General features: G+C 34.4%; 1 protein-coding gene across 4 annotated transcripts in view; it reads left to right on the top strand.

Annotated features, from left to right (window-relative positions):
* COMMD10 (COMM domain containing 10) overlaps nt 1–16,639 on the top strand; it is a 154,946-nt gene that overhangs the window by 26,849 nt on the left and 111,458 nt on the right. For 3 of the 4 annotated variants that reach the window (XM_072958039.1, XM_072958034.1, XM_072958043.1), the window contains one exon: nt 1,751–1,861. In XM_072958039.1, coding sequence (XP_072814140.1) covers nt 1,751–1,861 — 111 coding nt within the window. Of the gene's footprint in view, nt 1–1,750; nt 1,862–2,539; nt 2,616–16,639 lie in introns of those variants that run through there. The other variant, XM_072958044.1, reaches the window with a different exon arrangement.

Genomic DNA, 16,639 nt, shown 5'->3' with positions numbered 1-16,639 from the left:
AGCTTTGCAGTTTCTAAAACAATCTGAATATGCATTTTCTTATTTGATTTTACCATAACTCAGAAATATTAGATAGTTCAGATAGATTTATTTCTACTTTATATGAAGAAATTGAGATCTTGAAAGATTGTGACTTAACCAGGGTCACATAGCTAGTGAGTGACAGCTTAAGGGTAACTAAAGCATAAGTTTTACATTCAGTGCTCTTCTTGACTCTCCCATACCCCCTTTATGCAGTGACTAAGCATACATTAATTTATGCTGAGGACTGACCATAGTGGAGGTATATTTTATTGTATATTTATTGTATTAATACTTATCTTTGTCATTGATCTTAAGTTCTTAAAGGACAGTGATAGGATTCATTAGATCAAAAAGTGTCTTATAGGTCCATATAAATACCTAGAAGGTGCTTTTCAGTTAAGACAATGATATGTATTAAAATGGTTAGATATATGAGAGTGGTTATGACATGTTTTTCCTGTTGTATTGGAGGGTCTGTTGCGTGTGACTGTTGAAAATAGTGGTGGGCTGTTGTTAGAGACTGTGCGTACTGTGATCAGTGTTAAAGATCAGTACATTACGGATCCTTACTGAACATGTACCATTAAGTTGATTTTTTCACTTGTGGTATTATGGATTATGTCTCTGCAACATCTTCCCCCTTTTTGCCCATACCCTCTAAAGGTTTAGTGCCAGAAAGAACAGAACTGTATCTTTATTTTCTCATCACATCTTCTCTCGAATAGATAATACTTCCATTGCTGTCTTTCCAATTTGGCTGGAGTCACTGCTGTGATTCTAGCTGTTGAGCAGTCTTTCAAGTTAGCCATTAGTATTCTGGTTAAGTAAAAATTGTGAGTCTGCCATTCTTACCAGTGTAGCTAAAGTAGTTTTACTAAATCAATTATTGGGGTCGTATTGTCTGAGGTATATGACCATTTCATATCACAAAACTTCCCTAAATACTGATACCTTAAGGTTTACTGCAAATTAAATCTAAAACTTGATACAGTTTTGAGCTTGAAGAAACCAATACTCTATCATGTTGAATAAAGCCATGTTTTAAAAGAAAAGTTAAACTGCTTTAGTGTGTCTTTACTGTTTTTGCCTTCCTGATTAAATTTTGCTCTTGTGTTAATTAATAAATTCAAAGGAATTGTTCTAATTAGCTTCTGTCATAACTGGGAACCGTAGTAAGTTAGAGTACTTTGAAAGCATGGTAACACCTGCTCACTAGTAGATATCAATTCTTTGTCTGGCTCTATTCCAGTCTCATTGTGTCTAAACATGTGAACCTCTTACCATCTGGGCACTTCAGTTTCCCTTTAAAGTAAAAAAAAAATTTTTATCTGTGTTCAACCTGCATTCAAAGAGTTTTGAAAGATAATGGGAGGTCATTAAAGTGCTTATCTCCAGTATATGCTATTTACTAGTTAAAATTTATAACTATTTAAAAGTCATTGACGCCTTTAGTGTGCTTCATTCCTTAGTCTCAGAACTTTTATTTTTAGAACAAAGTGTATTTAAAGACCAGTTTTACTGTTGAATTTGACAGGCATGGCACGAGGCCAATCTAATAAGCCCAAAGGGAGAATGTGCAGACTATGCAGGTTCGAGGAGCCCTAGAACTGACTTTCCACAAAGTCCAGACTATCCGTGTTCATTCTGCTGATTGGAGATTTGCTTAAAGTTGACTGTTTCCTTCCTTCTGTTCCATCTGATTCTAATCTGCACTTGTCTTTTATAGCTGGAGACGGTTGGATGGCAGCTTAACCTTCAGATGGCTCACTCTGCTCAAGCAAAACTAAAATCTCCTCAAGCTGTGTTACAGCTAGGAGTGAGCAATGAAGATTCGAAGGTAAGAAAGGGTATCCCATTGAAATGATGCATTTTGTTGACTAGGTCTTATACTTTATCGTTAGCAGGGTGTTTGTTCTCTGGATTGAAAATTTAAACATAATTCAATTAAAATTAAACAAGGGTTAACAAAATGACAGATTTTTATTTGTGACAAGTTTTTATATATCACTTTGTTATTTGAAAAAATAAGACTTAGAGAGTAGTAGCCATGTAAAATTATGATCTTAATGTTTTAGATATTTGTGGGTATTTCTGGGTGCTTTGTGTTTTAAGCTGAATACATATGATGGAATAGTGTTGTCCAGCCAATGCCTGGAGTATGAAGATGACCCGCGTTGTGTTTGTGCATGTATAGTATATGTGTTTGTGTGTTTAAATGTCAGCTCTCACAGAATCGATTTTGGATTAGTTTTATACGCATAGGAAGATCTGAGGAAGGAGAGATTGCTGTGGCTGTATGTGACTGGGGGTAATGGAAGAAATGTTATTATTTACAGTGGGCATTGAAGACTGTGTATATAATTACTTCTTTGTTAGCAGTCTCACTCTTTATTCTCCCTTGTACATTTCTTTCTTTCATGAGAACTGGGATCAGTACTAACTCAGATTATATGTCTTTAGAATCTTAGGCAATTGAGTTGGATCTTAACATATATGATTTATTACTTTATTACAGTGTTTTTAAAGGATCATTTCATTTCATACATTTTGACTAGAAAACAACATTGAATTGACTGGTATGTAATATATACTCCTCAATTTAGTAGCAATTTAACCTTAGGCAAGTTACTTAATCTTTATGAGTGTCAGTTTCTTCATCTGTAAAATGGAAATAATATCTGTCTTACTGGGCTTTTATGAAGATTAAAGACTCAGTGTATGTGATATACTTAATGCTCTTTAAATGCTGGCTGCTATTATATTCATTATCATCATCAATGCAAATATTTTTGGCGGATACATAACTAAGCTTTCACTAATTTTATTTCTTGATGAAATTAACTTTTCCCTCCCCCCCCCCTTTTTTTTGCATTCTTCCTCCGTTTTATTTCTTGATCATATTTCATATTTATAGTTACTGGGACTAGAGGAGGGAAAGGACATCCTGAAAAGTCATTTATTATATTTTCTCTCATGCAGTAGGGAAGTCGTTCCTTTATGTTTAGAATAATAATCTGAAACTCCCTGCTGTGGACTGGGACTATTCCATGAGAGAAAATACACATCTATAGATACATATACGCATATACATAACGTATGTTCTCCAAGTATACCTCACTGCTCTGTTTCTCATGACTATTGTATGCTAAGTCTGAGTAGCTAAATGCAATCTCTAGGTTGGAAAGATACTATTTTGACCCTATATTGGATCTACTTAAAGCATCATGACTTCAGCAGTGCTTCAGTTTGGGATGCTTGAATCCTCCCAGCTTCTTTATTATGTCTTCAAAACATGTCTCTATGTCAGTCATATTTTTAGGCAGTAAGAATGAATGAGTAATGCTTCAAGTAAAAGAGTCATGTTTTTAGTTCACATTATTCAGGAAATCTGTACAGATGTGAGATCTAACTCATTCGAGATAAAGGCTTGAGTACATTTATATTTTTTTGCTTGTTGCTGTTTTAAAATTTTGAGTGAACATTTGGTAACCCTTATGACCTACAGAGCTAGAGAACTGTTTTCATTAACAGATAGTCAGGAAGAAGAGCAGCACACAAATGTGAATGATTTTTTCATTTTGTAGGCAGACTTAAGTGAACCTTTTCCTCTGTGTTGCCTATCTCCCCTATGGCATTTTGTGGATTTGGCCCCTATTACTTCTGTCTCCTAAACAATAGACACGTAATGGAGTGTACATTCACTGTCATCCTGGACAGAAACATGTCTTCTCCAAGTGACGTGTACCTAGCTATAAAGGAATAGTTAACTACCGCAGCTCTGTTCCCCTCAGTAAACTCCTGCTGGGAAGCTTTATTTTTTCTCTGTGTTTATATGATCTGGTTTTCTATTCTTTGTACTCTTGTTACATCTGGTTCCTTGATGTTAATTTTCACATAACGTTTGTTATGAAGGACAACCCACAACTCTTCCCCCAAACATTTGCTCTGTTCTGAAATAAGAATTTGGAAATTCCAGACAGGTTGGAATATTAGATAAAAGAACAGGAGAATGGAGCCTTAAAAGTTATCACTAGCAAAGGAAACCAGAAATAAAACAAGAAGAAAACCTACGGAATGGGAGAAAATTTTTGCAAGTGAAACCGACAAAGGCTTGATCTCCAAAATATATAAGCAGCTCATACGACTCAATAAGAAAAAAATAAACCCAATCCAAAAATGGGCAGAAGACCTAAACAAGCAATTCTCCAAGGAAGACATACAAATGATCAAAAAGCACATGAAAAAATGCTCAATATCACTAATTATCAGAGAAATGCAAATCAAAACTACAATGAGGTATCACCTCACACTAGTCAGAATGGCCGTCATTCAAAAATCCACAAATGACAAATGCTGGAGAGGCTGTGGAGAAAGGGGAACCCTCCTACACTGCTGGTGGGAATGCAGTTTGGTGCAGCCACTATGGAAAACAGTGTGGAGATTCCTCAAAAGACTAGGAATAGACTTACCATATGACCCAGGAATCTCACTCCTGGGCTTGTACCCAGAAGGAAATCTACTTCAGGATGACACCTGCACCCCAATGTTCATAGCAGCACTATTTACAATAGCCAAAACATGGAAACAGCCTAAATGTCCATCAACAGGTGACTGGATAAAGAAGAAGTGGTATATTTATACAATGGAATACTACTCAGCCATAAAAACCGACAACATAACGCCATTTGCAGCAACATGGATGATCCTAGAGAATGTCATTCTAAGTGAAGTAAGCCAGAAAGAGAAATAAAAATACCATATGAGATCGCTCATATGTGGAATCTAAAGACTCATGGACAGAGAATACAGACTTGTGGTTACCAGGGGGGTAGAGGGTGGGAAGGGATAGACTGGGATTTCAAAATTGTAGAATAGATAAACAAGATTACACTGTATAGCACAGGGAAATATACACAAAATGTTACGATAACTCACAGAGAAAAAAATGTGACAATGAGAGTGTATATGTCCATGAATGACTGAAAAATTGTGCTGAACACTGGAATTTGACACAACATTGTAAAATGATTATAAATCAATAAAAAATGTTAAAAAACGTTATCACTGGTTAGTTTATGATGCAGAGTATCATAGAGCACAAAGTTGTCATACTAAAGAAACTGGCATTTGTTTAAAACAGGAAGCCTTAAGTAAAATTCTTTTAAATGTACATTTTATAACAGTTATCCTGAAAGTACACATACATTAATATAATTCTGAGAGGATTAGACTCAGTGCAAACTCTAGGAGAATATTTTGATAGTATTTACTTTTGAGCTGCTGAACTGAAAACTTACTGTAATTCACTGATGAGTGTGGTTTCTAAGAATCTTTCTTCTCATTCCCTTCCAACATACACATGAAAAGTGTAGCCTGCAGTGAAGTTTTAATTGCTATCATGTTAGATAACATTGTTGAACTGTCCTCGTTTTTCTTAGAACATTTCTGTCTCAAGGCTTTCCTGTTTTGCTACTAATTTTATCATGGAAAGTGGATGATTCTAGTTTTTCCTATAGTATTTTGAGTAGATATTCAAGTTGTTTTCAGTCAGTTTTCTTAGTGTTTGTCTACTGCATTTAGCGAAGTAAGATTATTTTACTATTACACAGATACCTCAAGATTTCTGAGGGGTTTTTTTGGTTTATTTCATTAGGGGGCAGTAGAGTTCTTTGCTTACCTAACCTCTGGCGCTCACGTTGTCGTTTGCAATAACATTCCAGATAATTTGGAAAGTCAGTAGTTGTGGGAAATGCTAAGTGTTTACATTTCTAATCTGTATATAACAATAGAGTTCTCCTGTTTCCATCAACAAAGTTAATGCCTATTAATCAGATACATTCAGAACAAATAAATTAAATCATCTTGATTTCAGTGTTTGTTAATTTGTATACGATCATTTGCCAAAATGAAAATAAAAAGCCTTCTACACTGCTGACTTTTTTGTTACATTCTGTCACCTGTGTTAATTTCTTTATGAGGAAGGAGAATAAAATAATCTCCAAGAGAGCTGAGTGGCTGGATTATGTTAGAGCATAACTAGTTCCAGACTGACCACAGACAGTTGAAATGTCTTCATTTATGGACAACAGCAGTTTTACATGTAACAAATGCTGGTGATTTTGAATGGCGTCATCACTTTAACTGCAGTATCCTAAAAACACTAAGATATTTGAACTTCGCAATTAATCTTGCATTATTGCATTTTTCTTTTTTGCAGTAAATTTGCTGTTGAAAACAATCATTTTGTTAATACAGTGATTCTAAATTCTTTTTGTACATCTTTTAAGAAAACATCCTTGTGTTTCATTCTTTTTTTCTTGTTCTTTTGAAACAACTGGGGTAAAATGACCTTGACAGCAGAACTTTTATTTATCTAAATGTTTAATTAGATTATGCTTAGGTTGCAGATGGTGCTAGATAGGTGGGTAATTATGATCATGAGTGAATTTAGGATTTTTAATACAAATTTTTAAAATTTGGGGTCTTCATTCTTATTTCCAAAATGTATGACTCATTCTGTTTAGATTGAGAAAAGGAGGGGAAAAGCCTTTTTTAGTGCTTATTCTGTATAAATGTGATATTACCTCCTTTAATATTTAAAATTTCTCTTTTAGGTATGAATTCTTATTATTATCTGTATTTTATAGATAGATGGAGAAATGGAAACACCTAGAGATTAAATTATTTTCCTACGTTATATAACTATTAAACAGCAGAGCTAGGATTTGAAATCAGGCAATTTTATTTCAGAGTCCTATTCTATATTCATTGCTAGGATACTGTATCATTTTGCTTATTTAATAATTTAGCAGTTATCCCATAATATGTGTATATGTTTCAAGGTGTTGAAAGCTTCTCTAAAATGGAATGATTGTTTTATTGTTGTTCTTCATAAAATTAGAGTCATATGGATTCTAAATTTCATTTTCCTTTTCTTTTTATTTGACTACATTGAAACAATTTTACACTGAAGTCAATGAGAGACACTAATACGATCTTTTATGTAGTAAGTAAAAGTGTATGTGTTGATGTTATCTCAATTCCATAGAGACTATATTCATTACCAGACCTTATTGTAAGGGTATATATGACGTCATTGATGTTGATGTCTGTGAACAAAGAAATGGGGTATATCATTAAAAAAAAACACATCCTTAGTTGTATTTATGACAAATTTCTTAGTTAAAAAAAAAAACCTATGCTGTTCAAATCATGAATTCTTGTACTAGAAATTTAAGGTGTTTTGATTTCCTTAAAGGTCGTTTTTGTATTGACTGGTTTTGAAGGACCTTCAAAATTTTCTTAGCTGCTTTGATGAGCAGGCCTGTATTCTACAAATGTATTTTTACTAATCTAATCTATATAATGAATATATTTCAGCATATTCTCTTAGGAATTTAAATTTAGTTTTCTCTATTGCAGTGGCTATACATTTATTTGTAATGGGCATTTTGGAAAATAGAGGGGACAAAGCTAATTAAAATCAAATATAATGCCAGTACCCACAATACTGCTGTGTTTTGCTGTATCACCTTCCAGCTGTTTTTTCCTATGCAAAAGTGATTTTTTAAAAAATAGTGATGTTTGTGTTTGATTCAGGAAAAAGAATTGCAGTTTTATTATTACTGTTTAGTACTAGATATGGTACGAGAAGATAATTTCATTCATCATTCAGAACTTTTTTTCCTTTTTGATAAATTGTAATTATTTCTTTTTCTGCAGTATGCTATTTTGTGATCTGGAAAGACATTCTGTAAAGTCTTGGGCTTTTTACTCACTGTTTTTGATCAGAAATTTTATAAAGCAAGCTTTGTCTATGAGCAGGTCTATGTCAGGATACTGCCATTTGTGTCATTTGGGGTGTTTTATTCAGGGTTGAAAAAATTTTAAGATGTGTCAGTGGTTTTACTTCTCAAATGAAATGATGAAAATCAATTGTCTTAAAAATTTTTTAATTACCTAGGTTGTATATGTTTATTATGAAAAGTATAAAGACATGTAAAGAAAAACTCAGAGATTTACCACCAATATGCAGACAGTCTCTTTTATTTCAGTGTTTGTTCTGTGGATACTTTCTTTTGAAAGCCTTCTTTGATTTTATATTCTGCTTTTTTTTATACTTAACTCTGTAACAAATCTTTTTTGTATTCCTTTAGACTCACCACTAATATATTTTAAATGACTGACTGCATCATATTTTGGCTGTGACATACTGTGATTTCCTACCAGTTCCACTGTTGTCAAGTGATGAATTTGTTTCTGGTATTTTCCTATTGTACGATGATAAACACCTTTGTGTATAAATACATAGGAGGTGTTCAATAACCATTTATTGAATGATGAATCAATAAATGAATGAATGAGGGAATGAATAAAGCCTTCTTAGAATTTACTGATTATTCCTCAGTAGTGTAATTACTGGGTGAAAAGGTGTAAACCACAAAAAGGTCTTAACTATAGTTTGATAATTGGCTTTTCATAATCATTTTGGGAACACACACAGAAACTCAAAAGGTTGAATTAAAAGGATTTAAGATCTTCTGGAGAAAGGTGTAACATTACTATCTCAAATATAGATAAGTTTGATAACTAGTTAGTTACTTTGTATATTTTAGGAGACCAGTGACAAGCCCAGGTATTTTTGTAATATTATAGAACCCTCTCATTTATAATTTCTTTATTCTTTTAGTGTACAATTAAACAACCTTTGTTATATGTGTTTTATTTTATTATAGAACATGTAGAAGCAATCTTAGCAAGTACTCTAGCAGTTAGAGAAAATAGAAACAGCCTTTATTTGTTATGTAATTGTCCGTATACTTTGGGGGAAAAAGCCTGCTTCTTTGGAATTAAATTTATTTATTTAAATATTCCTAACACTTTGTGGCTCTAGTTTTCTGATTCTTAATTTCTGATTCTAATTCTTAATTGTATCCTTTTCATTGTGATCAGTTTCTCAATGATAGTATCTTTTAAGGTGTCATGTTTTCTAAATGAGAGCAGTACAAAAATGTCTTTCCTCAATTTAGTTTTTTTTTTATTTTGTGATCGTTATGACTTTCTGAAAGATCTTATGTATTCAAGTATATTGAAGTGTTCAAATCATATGTATATAGCTCCTAGATATCACAAAGTGAACCCCCTTGTTCGTTTGAGTGTGTTTGCAAGAGTGTGTGTGTATAAGCCTTATTCTGTATTTAAATATCTTTCCCTAGACTGGATACTAGAAAATGATGGAGGCAAGTTTTGAACCCAGGTCCATCTGCCATAATAGCTGAACTTAAAATCACTATATAGTGATAGAAAATGAATTTAGTGATGTGGAGGTCACTGATGATCATTGTGTGGGGCGGGAGGAGGAGACATTTCAAGACAGAGGGTGGTGGTGAATACTGTTGAGAGGTCAGGAAGGAGAAGAGCAGACACAGGACCGCTGGATTTGGTTAAGTGGACTTCTCTAATGACCTTGACAGTTGTAATCTCAGTTGAGAGGAAAAGGAAACCTGATTGGAGTAAATTGAGGAAAGAAAATGAGGAGAGAAAGTGAGAGCAACCACATAGGTAACTCTTTCAAGAAATAGAGAAATAGGATAGACTATGTAGGGGGATGTGGATTCACTGACTGGAGAGATTAGAGGAGGTTTGTATACAGCGATGCCACAGATCCATTGGGGGAGAAATTGACGCTGCACGACAGAGAAGGATATAAGATCTTGAGATAGCGAGAAGATACGAGGCCCAGAGCACAAATGAAAGGGTGGACTTTGAGGAGAGTGGAACATATTTGTTCTAACAGTAAAGAGAGCATGGATTAGATAGGTAGTTTTGGTGGTACAGGAGAAAGCTGTGTCTGATTGCTTCTGTTTTCTGAATACAGTCATTAGTTGGGGGAGTGGGTAAGTTTAGGAGGATTTGAGAACAGAAGAGAAAGTATGAAATAGTTATTTTGGATATTGGGAAAATGAACAAACTAGTTATTTTAGGCTATTTCACTGTTACTGAATAGTGCTAATTGCCCACTTGAGATGTGTGACCATAAATTTGAAATGAGAACTGTTGAAAGCTTGTACATTTTTCTTCACCCATTTTTAGTTCCTCTGGTGCAGATGTGAAGTAGGTGCATAACTGGGTTTAATCAGGGTTTCTTCTTTGCTAAATGTATCACTGAAGGTAGAAAGAGACAAAGGATTGGCTTTGCACTCAAGGCAGTGATTTTAGTGATTGCCCATGGATTCTAAATCAGGTCAGGTGAAAAGTGAGGATATGGTGTGTTTTGGAGAGTGAGATGATGGAGAGTGAGAGACTGACTGATGACAAACTGGAACCCTAGCTGTAGCCTCCCTAAGAGTGTTTGTGGTACAGAGGAACCTCAGGCACATTAGTTCCAGGGTCACTCGGAAGTTTTTTATTTGAATCCTCAGACCCCTTGACTTGGTCAAATGTGTAGTATATCTTAAGATGGAGAAGTGAAGAAAAGTGACACCTGATATCTGGTCTTGTCTGAACTTTCACCCCTGATATCAACTTGGAAACTTCATAAATATATGAAGGTTTGTTCCACAGCCTAGGAGTTCTTAATGTGTGACCAGTGGCTGTCCCTTAATCTCTTTCTTTGTTCGTTGATAGTATACCCAGCATTTGCTGGGAAATACTGGAGTAGTTCATAATGAGCCCTCTATACCACAATACTATAGCCAGAAATCAGTTAAAATGTGAACGTTTTATATCTCAGTTGAGTGTATTAGCTCTTCAACATCACTGGTGATATTCTGAATTGCTTTCCTAAACTTAATATTCTGATTTTGGCATGGTATATAAATTTTACAATCAGGACAAAGATGACACATGTTCTTATAAAAGTTTTACTTACAAGTAAATTTCATTGTTGAATATTGAATTCAGTCCGAATAATTCTGACAGAAAAAAAGAGTTGAGAAACACTCTTCTTTCTTGATCTAGTTTAAATGAGATTTTAAGCATGTTTGCCATTAGGTACTGTATGAATACTTAAATATACATATTGAATGTATTATGCAAGTTATGTTTCTTTCAGACTTTTTTCTTTCCTTTATAGGGGAATTATTTATAGGAAATTAAATTTTGATGGAGAGAAGGAATCAGTCTTACTGTATAATGTATTTCTCTTCTCATAACAAATTACTTGGCACTGTTGTCTGTTTTTATGGTATTGGGAAAAGCAAAGATTTTTCTCAATAAGTTCATATATAAGATCTTTTTATGTTGGTTTTTTTTTTTAGCTTTTCAACTGTCTTTAATACATATGATCCAAAATTATGTACTATTTTGAAAAAAATCTCATGTCTTTGTATAAAGTGCTTTAAGGGTTTCACATCCTCAAACTTCGCATCACCCAACAGCTTACTTGGAAATGTGGCCACCTCAAGATGCCTGGCGATCATGAGCCTGGTTTGGCTCTTTTCTTGCTAGCATTTAGCATTAACTCAGCATCATCAGTTCTGCGTTTTCATTCCAGATCTGGATGACGTGTTTGAGCGTCTGAAGGTAGCTATTCAGTTAGTGCACAGAGAATAGCCAGTTTCAGTCACCTTATCATATAATGGAGAATGATGTTCATAAGCAGTGGGAACATATCATAACTAAGGCCATAGATGAACAAAGGGATAGAAATAGAGTCGGTGAAGCAGTGTTATCATTATCTTACCACTTATCCCAGCTCTTACTACTGGCAAAAATAGGAGACAAACAGAATGTAATCTAATTTTTATAAACTCTGATGATCTGCTTTGTTTCAGAAAAGTCTTGATCCTCACATCTGGTTAATGAAATAACAGACTACATACAGTTTTAAAAACACTGTTTTAAGTTTTAGAAAATTCTTTTGTTGGTATTACGTGGAGTTTATGAAAAAAATTGCTTGTAACTGTGCTGTAGTAACATCGGTGAAACTGTGTGTATTTGTTGTTGTCATTATTGTGGTTAGTTAACCAAAACATATAGCTAACAAGTGACATATAATGGCTGAAGGTGAAATGTAATAATAAGTGAATGTGTAGAAAGAAGTTCTTACTTTCAAATTTCATTTTTAAGGGATTTTAGTTTTCTCTTTTTTATGCTTTTATACCTTTCTAAATGTGCATAAGCAATTTACCTTGTAGAAAAATAAGAAAATTTAAGAAAATAAAATTTACCTACAGTCCAACCTAAAGATTATAATTTTAAATGATATATTTGGTATGTAGCTTTCCAAATCTATCCATTATAAACTAATTCCCCCCCCATACAGTATTATATTATAAACGTCTTCCATTGTCAATAGCTGAACTTTGACTCAGCAGCATTATTTTTAATGGCTACAGAGTATTCTATTTTCTTGCTAAATATGGCTTATTTTTCTATTAATCCTTTAGCAATAGATTTGGTTTTAAAGCCATGTTTAAACCACTTGCTGGATAACTAACATACTGGCTAGTTAAAGTGAGGGAAGAAGATCTGTGAAATACTACTTACGTGTTAGAGAAAATTCTAGTAACTGCTAGAGTATTGAATTTTTACTGTGGGGTAAACTGTCTTTTCTAGAGATGATAATGTTTCAACACACAGTTTGGAGAGTCTTAAAATTGTCTCAGTGTGGTTATTAACCGATGAGGTTCTCAAATGAAGAGAATTTGCTCCTTCCCTTCCTCTGTTCCTCTCTCTTTCCCCTTCTTTTCTTCTTTATAATGGAGCAGAAATGCAGTTTCTTTCATTTTATCACAAGGAGTTCCATTCCATCCAGCTTTAAAGGGTAATTTTATCCAAACTTAAAATGCTACCACTTCCTTAGTAAGGGCAATATAATGAAAACTCCAAAAATAACCCTTTTGTAATTCTTAGCAGTGAAACAAATAGAATTATTTAGGTACAACTTTATTTATGGAATGAACAAGATTATGGAATTTTCCAGCAAAAAGAGATATCAGATGGATTTGGCAATGGATTCTTAGATAGAATACCAAAATCACAACCAACAAATTAGATAAATTGGACTTCATCAAAATAAAAAACTTGTACATCAAAGAACATTATGAAGAAAAAGAAAAGATAACCTAAAGAATGAGAGAAGATATTTGCAGATCATATATCTGATAAGGAATCTGTATCTAGAATATGTAAAGAACGCCTACAACTCAACAACAAAGAACAAACAACTCAAAAAAAAATGGGTAAAGGACTTTCATAGACATTTCTTCAGAGAAGATATACAAATGGCCAGTAAACACCTGAAACGGTACTCAACATCATTAGTCACCAGGAAAATACAAATCGAAACCAAAAATGAGGTAGCACTTCACACCCATTAGGATGGCTATAATTTTTTTAAAAAGTAAAATAACAAGTGTTGTGAGGATGTAGAGAAATTAGGACCCTCATATATTGCTGGTGGGAATGTAAAATGGTTTGACCACTGTGGGAAATAGTTTGGCAGCTCCTCAGAAATTTAAGCATTAAGCTATCAAATTACTCAGCACTTTGACTCCTAGTTATATATCCCCAGAAGAAGTGAATCCAAGGACTCAAACATGTACAGCTGCTTGCATGTTTATATGGCAGTGCTAGTCACAATGGCCAAAAGGTGGAAACAACTCAAATGCCCATCAGTGGATAAATGGGTAAACAAATAGTAGTATATATGTATGATGGAGTACTATTGAGCCATAAAAAGGAGTGAAGTACTGATACATGCTGCAGTTTATATGGACCTTAAAAATATTTTGCTTAGTGAAAGAAACCAGACACAAAAGGTCACACATTGTACGATTCCACTTATATAAAATATCCAGGTTAGGCAAATCCATAGAGACAACAAGCAGATTAGCTGTTGCCAAGACCTTGGGGCAGGAAGGAATGGGGATTGACAGCTTACAGGTTATTCATTTTTTTTCGGGGTGATGAAAATGTTCTGAAATCAGTGGTGATGGTTTCCCAGCATTGTGAATGAATGTATTGGAAGCCTCTGAATTATAGACTTTAAAATGATTAAAATAGTAAATTTGAGAGAGAGAGAGAATGGAGGAGACCAGCTTTAGGAATGTTTTAACCCTCTAAGTTTACTGATGAGAAAACTCAGGCCCAGTGAGGTTAAATGATTTGTCAGTTGATTACTGGCATAGCCAGATGAACCCCTAGGCTGACAGAATGGAGGGGACATGGGATTTAAAGTGAGATGGCTGAGTTTAAATTCTTAGACTGTCTGTAAGAATCTGAATCTTTCAGCAGCAAGTTTCCCAATTTGAAAATGTGTCTGGTAACACCTGCCTCCTAGGATTATTGATAGAATTAAATAAGATAATATTTGTGAAGTGCCTGTTTGAATAACTCTCACATAATAGGCATTTAGTATTAATTGAATTTGAATTTGCAGTGCTGTAGTTTGAAATTGTGTTGGGAACATAGTTATTCTGGAAAATATTTTTAGGAATACATTATTTTGGAAGATAGTTGAGTACTGGCTTGATGGCTTGTACAGCAGTTTGCCCTTATTAAGAAAATTGTTCAGTGTTATAGTATTCTACTTTATAACCAGGCTATTAGAATTGAGACTGAATTGTCTGTGGCCAACATTTTTAACAAATCACTATTCCTTTTCTCTTAATTAGTAGAAATGATTCCCAAATGAATATAGAGGAAGAATACCACATCCTTATTTAGTAATACTGCATTGTAGCCTACTTAAACACCCTGTGGGATTTTTTTTTCACCCACAGTGACCTTTCATAGAGTATGTGCTCTTAAATAACAAATCCACAGAGGCACAATGGCAATGTGCCAATAATAAATGTAATTTTCTATTATATTAAACCACCTTTGCTTTTATATCACCATTCTCAATTATAATATTTTGTATTTACTTAGTAGCTTTTACCCATAAGGCTCAAAACTCTACAGATACCGAGTTTCAGAACACTCCTATGAGGCAGGCATACTGTAATCAGCCTTTTTATTTAAGAGAGGAGGAGGACGAGATTACTTAATTGTCAATGCTATAATAATAGAAGAAATAATCTATTAACAATCTGTTGCTAGTTATAGGTTAGTCTTATTTTAAAATGAGAAACCAAATGTTCTTCTGCCTCATCTACTTGATGCTCAGATTTTCATACCCATTTTAATTTGGGTATTTTCTCTGCTCTTCAACTGAATGTAATGTATATTGACTTTTTTTGACTCTAAAGTACAAGAAAATATGAAAGTTGTAAGCATGTACCTAAAATAGCATGATTATACTATATAAATATATCAAACCTTTTTGCTGTAGACAGATAAGTAGAATAATTTATAGGTTTCTTAGTTTTGAGAGTGGATATTGTGTATTCACTTATATTAAATAGTAGTGACCTCATCAGGTATTTAGGTTGGCATGGTAATAATACACCATAATAGTAAGACTGCTGCCATGTAAGTGTATTTATGCTTCTCTTCGGTGGTACACATGACCTTTATGAATAAAGTACTACTTAATCCTGTGTATTTTAGCTGTCTGCTTCTAAAGAGTGGTCATCTTTGGAGATGGGGAGATATTGTGTCGGACAAGAACAAGTTCACAAATAAAAACAGGTTTAAAAAATACAATTTAAAAAGGAGCCTAATTAATGGTAATTCCTTTAGAAAGGTAAACATTTCTTATAAAGAAATTTTATTTATTTAAGAAGTAAATCCTTAAGTTGCCTTGGGTCAGTCCATGTTGGTTAGGGCACATTTGGAGGCTGAGGGGACGTCTACTTTCTTCATAATATTACGTAAAACTTTCAGGTGGCTGAGATACCTCACTGTCTCTTCTGTAAGTGCTGCCACCTTGTATTTTTCTGAATTCTGTTCAGCCTGGGTGGATGGAGCTGATCACCGCTGAGTGTCTCATAGCTGCAGTGCACAGAGCGTAACCACTGCTCCGGATACTGCCGCATTTAAACACTCGAGAAGGTCATGATTATAGATAACGTTTATTGACCACTTAACGTATGCCAGGCATCCTGTGTGCTTTTATATTTTGTCTCATTGGACCCTTGAAATTAATAAACAGTCACCTTTTTCAGTTTGCCCAGAAGGACTGAAAATAATGTACAGTTTAATAAGGTAGCCACCGTGCTTCCATAGGGAGTACTTTACCACCTGTCTTAAGTGAGGTCCGTGGCTAGTGCCTGTTCTCACAGTCTTTATGGTTTTATCTTGCTCTTAAACATTTTGTTTTGATAGTCATGTAAGTTTCCTGAGGGTAGGTGATTTATTTCCATTTGCCGCTAGTGAGGAGTGAGAGAATGACCTCGATAGAGGATTGCATGGAGAGTTGTTCCTGTCCTTTTCCGGTGGGCTGTCTGGCTGATGAAGTACTTATAATTCTAGAGAATCAGGGAATTTCTGGTAATAAAATAGTCTGTGCTGGGTTTTTCTAGAGGATAGCCACTCAGCTGAAGTGGAAGTAGGTAACAGGTTAGCTGATACATTGATCGACCTTTTATGCCCTGGGGACAGCCAAGCGGTATCTGGGGGAACTGGAGGGCCCAGCCAGTCACCTAACCTCAAGCTGCCTGGTTGGTTAACCACATTGTAAAGTATAAATATTACCATTTTTGTCAGCGCCAGGGTGTGAGTTAGGCTT

The sequence above is a fragment of the Vicugna pacos genome, chromosome 3 (assembly GCF_048564905.1).
Source record: "Vicugna pacos chromosome 3, VicPac4, whole genome shotgun sequence".
In the NCBI taxonomy this organism is placed as follows: domain Eukaryota; kingdom Metazoa; phylum Chordata; class Mammalia; order Artiodactyla; family Camelidae; genus Vicugna; species Vicugna pacos.
Note: the sequence above shows the minus strand (reverse complement) of the source record. Positions and strands in the feature narration are given on the sequence as shown.